At 45.2% G+C, this 8,881-nt stretch overlaps 1 protein-coding gene and 1 long non-coding RNA gene across 2 annotated transcripts in view; both read left to right on the top strand.

Annotated features, from left to right (window-relative positions):
• Positions 1–2,994, top strand: part of LOC143294238 (aldo-keto reductase 1B-like) — a 3,721-nt gene extending 727 nt beyond the window's left edge. Inside the window, exons 2-5 of the mRNA XM_076605669.1 lie at positions 6–108; positions 804–976; positions 2,289–2,405; positions 2,986–2,994. Coding sequence (XP_076461784.1) covers positions 6–108; positions 804–976; positions 2,289–2,405; positions 2,986–2,994 — 402 coding nt within the window. The remainder of the gene's footprint in view (positions 1–5; positions 109–803; positions 977–2,288; positions 2,406–2,985) is intronic.
• Positions 2,995–3,313: 319 nt separating this feature from the next.
• Positions 3,314–8,361, top strand: LOC143293925 (uncharacterized). The gene is made up of 3 exons (XR_013056828.1): positions 3,314–3,471; positions 4,318–4,430; positions 8,341–8,361. It is a non-coding gene; the product is annotated as an uncharacterized LOC143293925 (long non-coding RNA).
• The last annotated feature ends 520 nt before the right edge of the window (positions 8,362–8,881 follow it).

The raw sequence follows: 8,881 nt of genomic DNA, 5'->3' as shown, positions 1-8,881 counted from the left end.
TGCAGACTGACGAGGCTTTCAGGGAGCTTGCTGTTGTAAAATCCACACTGGACATCCCAAGGTCCTGCATGGTCACAGCAGATGGAGCAGACAGCACGGAAACCACCTGCAGGTAGTTAACGAACCGCAACCCAAGGGGAAGGCGGTGAACTTCTATGTGCCCAGCTCAGTGCAGATCATGTAGTCCTCCCCGGTCCTGCGTCACCTGCACACCAGCATCAGGCAGCTGGGCTTCAGCCTCAAGCCGAATGCACGTGCACATCGCTCACAACTTCCTGCATGTCATCACGCAGCACTCTCTCTGGCGTCCAAAGCAATCCCTTCGTCTGAACGATCCAGACCAAAGCAAACAAAAGAAGGGCAGACAGTTGGAATGTATCAGTAATAAAAACAAATCCATCGTCTGTACCAAATCTTGTGACAGATGGTGACACAGTTGAAATGGTCAGCGATTACAAATACAGTTTTCGACCATGATCGTGTTCTTGACAAAAAGTGTTGACTATACACACAAGAAACGCGAGCCCCAAATGTTTTCACTCTTGTATCAAGTCTGTGCTGGTGAGGAAGTTTGAGTGTTCAAAGTTGACAAGTGTTGAATGACGTTGTGTATATGTGCAGTAATGTGGGAGTGGGGCAAGTCATTTTTCAAAATCTGCTTGACACATGGATGGTACAGAAGGCCAGGCATATAGTATATGATGATAGTCATGTTTTAGCAAACCATTATGAACTTCGTAAAAACTCTTTCCAAAATGTGTACATGATTACACCCCCACATTTTCTTTGTTCCCTACGGCCAGTGCAGATCTCGGACGAACAGATGCGAGAGGCGTTGGGACTGGCACTTGACGTTGGCTACAGGCACATCGACACTGCCCAGGTCTATGGAAATGAGAAAGGGATTGGCGACGTGCTCCGTGAATATTTCAGTCAGGGAAAGCTGAAGAGGGACGATGTGTTTGTCACCACCAAGGTATTTGTTGTGTTCATTGTCTCAGTGTTTATTGTTGGTGTGGGTTGTGATATTCATTGTCGCAGTGTTATTGTTGGTGTAAATATTTGGGGGTGATGGTTATTAGTGTTTTCTTATCATCATCAACATTATTATCATTTTCATTATCTTTGTATCATGTCCTTCTTTGTGTGCACTCGATAGTTATTAATGAAAATGATGATATGGATACTTATATAGTGCCTGTCCTCGGTCAGAGACCAAATTCTAGGTGCTTTAAAAAGATATAGATATAGATCTATATAAGAGAGAAGGAAAGAAACTGGGAAGACAACTAAGGAAATCAGAGAAAGAAAAAGCCGAGAGGTGATTTGTGGGGAAATGAAGAGAACAAATCCAGATTGTAACCAAAGCAAATGGAGTTTCGATAGCCTCCCTTATATGGACCTTGCGTTCACTGATAGAGAATCTTTTCCTCCACCCCCCTCTCCCTCCCTCTCTGACCCCAGCCCTCTGACCACCTACCCCTAACCCCCCTCCCCCTCCCTCTCTGACCCCAGCCCTCTGACCACCTACCCCTAACCCCCCTCCCCCTCCCTCTCTGACCCCAGCCCTCTGACCACCTACCCCTCCCCCCCTCTCCCTCCCTGACCCCAGCCCTCTGACCACCTACCCCTCCCCCCCCCTCTCCCTCCCTCTCTGACCCCAGCCCTCTGACCACCTACCCCTAACCCCCCTCCCTCTCTGACCCCAGCCCTCTGACCACCTACCCCTAATCCCCCTCCCCCTCTTTCTACAATACACCGACGTCATTGTGTGTGCGTGCGTGCGTGCGTGCGTGCGTGCGTGTGTGTGTGTGTGTGTGTGTGTGTGCTCGAGCGTGTGAGAAAGAAACGCGTAGGCACACGCATGCGCGCCCGGTCGCGCGCGCACACACACAATATATATATATATATTTATGAATGCCTACTGTTGATTATCTTAGAAAGTAGTCAGAATTTATTTACCCAACAAAATGGATTGAGTTAATTCCTCTTTGTAAGAAAAGTGATGCAACTGACCCATACAATTATAAAGGGATTTATTTTTCTAATATATCAGGCAGACTATATGGTTACATCATCAACAAGAGGCTGGTAGAATGGATTCAGTAAACCAGTATTCATAAACACCAAGCCGCATTTGAAAAAAAAACAACTCTGTCTCTCTGTCTCTCTGTCTGTCTGTCTCCCCCCCCCCATCTCTCTCTCACCCAGTGTCTCTCTGTCTGTCTGTCTCTATCTCCCCCCCCCCTCTCTCTCACCCAGTGTCTCTCTCTCTGTCTGTCTGACAGGAACTGGAGAAGTTGGTGAGGGAGGGCAAGATCCACAGCCTGGGGATCAGCAACTTCAACTCTGTGCAGACTGACACCCTTCTGTCTGTGGCCACTGTCAGGCCCGTCCTCAACCAGGTGTGTACACTCACCTGTCTGCCGTATCATCTCTGTTCTTTGTACCGTATCATCCCTGGTCTGTGTACCGTATCATCCCTGTTCTGTGTACCGTATCATCTCTGTACTGTGTACCGTATCAACCCTGTTCTGTGTACCGTATCATCTCTGTACTGTGTACCGTATCATCCCTGTTCTGTGTACCGTATCACCCCTGTTCTGTGTACCGTATCATCCCTGTTTTGTGTACCGTATCATGTCTGTACTGTGTACCGTATCATTCCTGTTCTGTGTACCGTATCAACCCTGTTCTGTGTACCGTATCAACCCTGTTCTGTGTACCGTATCATTCCTGTTCTGTGTACCGTATCATTTTCTGTTCTGTGTACCGTATCATCCCTGTTCTGTGTACCGTATCATCCTGTTCTGTGTACCGTATCATCCCTGTTCTGTGTACCGTATCAACCTGTTCTGTGTACCGTATCATTCCTGTTCTGTGTACCGTATCATCCCTGTTCTGTGTACCGTATCAACCTGTTCTGTGTACCGTATCATTCCTGTTCTGTGTACCGTATCATCCCTGTTCTGTGTACCATGTGAGTGTGAGTGAGTGAGTGTGTGTGTGTGTGAGAGAGAGAGCGTGTGATTCCAGTTGTGTACCTTACCAACTCTGTTCTGTGTACCGTATCAACTCTGTTCTGTGTACCATATCCATCCTGCTCTGTGTACCATATCCACCATGGTCTGTATACCATATTATCTCCGTTCTGTGTACCATGAGTGTATGTGTATGTGTGTGTTTGTGTGTTTGTGTGTGTGTGTGAAAGGCTTCAACCTTTATCCGTCAGTATGCGGACTGGCGTGCGTTCAGAATGACGATTGTTCACGGGCATGTCACTGACAGACGTTCATGCATTAGTCACCTGACATAACAGGACATTGTGTAATAAATAGTGTGACAGGTGTTTGTCAAGAGAGTGAGACATGGTATAAAGGAAGAACTTTGGATTTGCGCCTTGGGTTGTGCTACTCGTCAGACATCTGCCAAACAGATGTGGTGTAGCGTGTGTGGATTTGTCCGAACGTTGTAATGCCTCCTTGAGAAACTGAAACTGAATTTAAAACTACTGTTTAGGGATGGATGATGATAATTATGTCACTTGTGACAACATTAACTGCAGTGATGATAAATTGTTGATCAGTAACACATGTACATTTTGACAATGATGACTACAATGATGATGAATTGTTGATCAGTCACACCTGTACATTATGACAATGATGACTACAATGATGATGAATTGTTGATCAGTCACACCTGTACACTATGACAGTGATGACTACAATGATGATGAATTGTTGATCATTCACACCTGTACATTATGACAATGATGACTACAATGATGATGAATTGTTGATCAGTCACACCTGTACATTATGACAATGATGACTACAATGATGATGAATTGTTGATCAGTCACACCTGTACATTATGACAATGATGACTACAATGATGATGAATTGTTGATCAGTCACACCTGTACATTATGACAATGATGACTACAATGATGATGAATTGTTGATCAGTCACACCTGTACACTATGACAGTAATGACTACAATGATGATGAATTGTTGATCAGTCAAACCTGTACATTATGACAGTGATGACTACAATGATGATGAATTGTTGATCAGTCACACCTGTACATTATGACAATGATGACTACAATGATGATGAATTGTTGATCAGTCAAACCTGTACATTATGACAGTGATGACTACAATGATGATGAATTGTTGATCAGTCACACCTGTACACTATGACAATGATGACTACAATGATGATGAATTGTTGATCAGTCAAACCTGTACATTATGACAGTGATGACTACAATGATGATGAATTGTTGATCAGTCACACCTGTACACAGGTGGAGTGCCACGCCTACCTGCCCCAACAGGAGCTGCAGGAGTTCAGTGAGAAAAGGAAGGTTCTCCTCGAGGCCTACGCCCCTTTGAGCTCACCGGGCAAACGTGAAGAATTGTGAGAACACTGTGTGTGTGTTCATTCGTTCCCTTGTTTAACGTCAGCCCACAGTTGTGATTTTAGACAGACTTCCAACCCCACCACTACCCCACCCTTCCCTCATCTAATCACTCCTTTTCCTATTCCTTTCTCCTCAGTTTGCAGATTTGTACATTATATATGTACATACACATTTCCCAACACCGACTGTCCTAAAGTAGGTATTTAAGCAAAACACTCTCCACTATGATCAAACTCTGGCCCAGATAGTCGGGACAGCAAGTGCTACTTCTGCAAACAAAGTAATCAAAAATATAAAACAACAAACTAACTAGTAAAATGATTACAATGGAAAGCATATCCTAGTAAAACGAAGGTTGTTTGTCATATAAAACGTTTCCGATTGTAACACATGGAAATGCACAATATGTAAATGAATGAGGAAAAAATATTTTCAGCTGTTCACATTCATAGATGATAATAATGCATTTTTTTTTTAACGTTTCCACCAATGCAAGTCACTTTGGAAGTAAATTTTGTTTTTATAGCGAGCAACAGTAAGCATTATCTGTAACAGAGACAGTTCCCACGTTCATTTTTTACTCACTTGTGTAAACAAAGTGAGTCAGTGTTATAACCCAGTGTTTGGTTGTCTGTGTGTGTGTCTGTGTGTCCGTGGTAAACTTTAACATTGCCATTTTCTCTGGAAATACTTTTTCTGCCAATTCCAAATTTGGCTTACATATTGTAGGAGAAAATATCTTTATAGTCATACCAATAATAGGTTGTACATCTCCCGAATTTAGCCGTATTTCCGAATCATTAACAGTTTATTTCGTTGATGTTTGTTTCGGATTCCGAAAAGCGATGTTACCCCTTTGCAGTGGTCCAGTTGTCTGGTGACAACACGCCCTGACCTCGGTTTTCTGGTTCGCAATTAAAAGCAAAGAAATACACATTCTGGACAGAACACGTACAGTGACACTAACAATATTATTGGCGTGTTTACTGCATATGAATATTCTTAAGTGGACACTGATTTTAACCAGAATGAACAGAAAAGATTTGAACCGTTTCACTGAGTTACGACCAGCGTCGTCTGCACGGCACTGGTCAGTGAATTGTTGAACACGGACCTCTGCGGATTTATAAAAACGGACCAGGAACAACTGTAACATCCAAAGTATGGCAACGTGGGCTGCTTGATGATGCCGAAGATTGGGAATGCACAGTTGACCTACCAGAGGGGAAGAAACACCCGGAAATTATCAGCAAGAGCGGCATGAGCCCTGGCGTAGTACTCCTCTCCAAGGCAACGAAACAAGCGATTCTGATTGAGCTCACTGTGCCACACGAAAGTAGAATGGAGGAAGCCCACATCTACAAGACCGAGAAGTATGCTAGTATAGCCAGCAGCCTGAGAGAATCTGGATTCCAAGCCAAAGTCCTCGCCATAGAGACTGGAACAAGACGGTTTGTGAGCACATCTGCCTACAGCCTCATGAAACAGCTGTCGATTTCTGGCAGAGAGAGGACATGGGCTCTCAAGGCAATGGCAGAAGCAGCAGAAAAGAGTTCCAGCTGGATTTGGTCGAGGAGGAATGAAAGTAAACTTCATAACGATTAAATTTCCATACTCAAACTAGGTGTATGATGGCTCAGTGGTTAAAACGTCTGCCAGAAAAGGTGACTCAGTCCTGAAGTGGCGACAACCCTGAAGGCGCGGGTTCGAACCTGCTGATGACCAGGGAAAAAAGAAGAAAAAAAAGGCAATACAAGGGCATCCAGGAGTCATGACTTGGGTGCGGCCCGGCCTCCTTAGAGTTTTAAGGGCTGAAAAACTTGACTGAAGGAACAATTTTGCCCGTCGACTCTTCTATGTTGAAGTCGGAATCACTGTGTACCCAAATGGGTATACCCTTTGGACCGAAAATTTGTCCACCTTTCTGGTTCGACATTCTTATATTCTACTTAACATTTTTGCCCGTCTGCAGTACAAAACATACGTGAAAAAACTACGAAACGGGCAAAAATTTTAATTAGATATATAGAGAATTGTCTACTATAGTTGACGATTTTAAACGAAACTTGGCTCGATTATAAAGGTGTCTAAAAAGGGATGCTTTTTGGGGCATTCCATGCACCTAGCAAGGGGCTTGGAAAGAATGGGGGATACGCAAAGTGAAGGAGAAAATGTCACGGACGGGCATTTACGATTTTGCCCGTCTGAATTATTTGTAAACGGTCATGCGCAATTCCGATGGCAAGAGGTAAGCGCGCAAGAGTTGTGCACTTCAGTTCGAAACTGTAAACGGCGGAATGAAGTGTGGTGTCCCGGTCGCGCGAAGCTGAAAACGAAAGTGTACGACGACACAAGGGTTTGCGATTGTACTTACCGATACATGATTCCACATGTTTTGCACAGAGCCACACACACACTTTGACGGAATGAAGTTGTCAGTGTACACGCACCAAACTACGGAATGAAGTCAGTTGTCAGTGCCTACACACACAATCCTGGAATGAACTTGTGAGTGTTCACGCACAACATCATCAGTTACAGAATGAAATTGTCAGCCCCGGCGACTATTCGGACACACAAACACGGAATGAAGTTGTCACTGTTCACTGACACACAAACACATGCTGAAGGAATGTTGTAATTGTACTACATGCACGACCTGTCCCTGGTCTGACGAAGTGGATGTGCACGAAGGGGACATAGGAAAGAGGTCACTGTGTACAATCTTGTACCTGAAGTGAAGACGGAATGAACTGCACCGCGCTTCGCGGGAGGATGAAAACCAGAGTGGAGGACTAGACAATGGGTTCGGAACGTAACATGAACAAGTCTGTGCGTATGGAAAGAATGGCCATCTGTGCAGCTAATTATTTTGTCTCGTCCTCAGTTCTCCACGGAAAGCCAGGAGCATACTGACATGCAACACAGGACACAGCACACACGTACGTGATACGTGCTGTCGAGGAAAGAAGCTGTCTAACACACACCACGGGCAATCACGGAATGAAGTTAACACACACACACACACACACACACACACACACACACACACACACACACACACACGAGCGCGCGCACGCGCGCGAAATCGCTGACTTGAACATTCACAGCCGGCGCAAGCATCACGAGAAAGGAACGTCCAGCTGTCCAGTTGAAACGGTTCAAGTTCAGCACGGACACTGACTCGGTCGTTAAAATGCACTTTCCAATTTCGGAATGTTACTTTTCTTCACAGCACGTTGTTGAGGAAGGTCCCACCAGTCCCGCTCATTTTTAATGTGAAGTCCTCTGTGCAACGCATTTGAGCACTGCAATACAGGGAATGGAAATCCCAGTGTGTGGATCTCCACGTGTACCCGGTCAGTGCTGTCGGAACCGATACAGCAAGGACGTACAACGAAACAGGCCGAAAGGAACGAACCGGCCCACCACAGGAGACTGCCGTCATCCTGTTTTTCCGTCGTACACACGTGAGTGTTTCATGCAAGCTGTTTTATTCTTTTCACTCAGTCAGTTTTTGCGAATGACGCTGTGCCATCATGTGTGCGTGTAGTGAGGCTGTGCAGGGGTATGCCTGCGCGTATACAAGTCTCCGAAGTGTGTGTGTGTGAGGGGGGGGGGTGCGGGGGGAGGGTGGTATGGTAAGTGATGGTGTTGGGACACTATGGGGCATATAAGAAAAGACGGAAAGAATCTATATTACATTCGTCTAGAATCACACACTTTTAACAGATAAGAAATTAAAGAGAACACACAAGTATTAACATTGCACTCCATTCTGTTTACAAACGTGAAACTGATTTTCACACGATGTTTGTTTCAATATCGATTCATTCCGTTTTATCTCAGTAAGCCTACAACACTGCCAAGTGATGCAGTCACGAACACTGAAGTATGTTGTTGCAGGAAACCCACAGAGCAGCTGAAAGGCTGGCATCTTCACCACCCAAGTTCACTGCCGGGCCGTCACGCCCTGCTCGTGTGGACACCCCCCCACCAGTGAGTGAGTCTATGCCGCATATTTCAGGTCACCCATTTCACGAATGACAGATCACGACAGACTAAAACAAAGACTGGCGAAGAAATCTGGTTTGACATCTTTCACTATTTTCAGAAGGAATAAACGGATGAAAACTTTACATATGGATCCCTTCTCTCCGCCTTCCACGTGTGAATCTCAAGCAGGTGCCGTTTTGTCTACGGGTGAGATGTTTTCGCTTCTAAACACCATAGTAACGTGTGTGTGTGTGTGTGTGTGTGTGTCATTATGTGTGTCACTCTGCCGGTGTGTGTGTGTGTGTGTGTGTGTGTGTGTGTGTGTGTACATAAACATATTGTGTTGTGCAGAAGATCATTACTGGCACTGTCACACCACGAGGACAGCTTCCCAAACACGCATGACGAGGCCGCCGCCTGATCCCCCGACTGGAGACTGCACTGTGGAACG

This window comes from Babylonia areolata, chromosome 19, assembly GCF_041734735.1.
Source record: "Babylonia areolata isolate BAREFJ2019XMU chromosome 19, ASM4173473v1, whole genome shotgun sequence".
NCBI lineage: Eukaryota > Metazoa > Mollusca > Gastropoda > Neogastropoda > Buccinidae > Babylonia > Babylonia areolata.
Note: the sequence above shows the minus strand (reverse complement) of the source record. Positions and strands in the feature narration are given on the sequence as shown.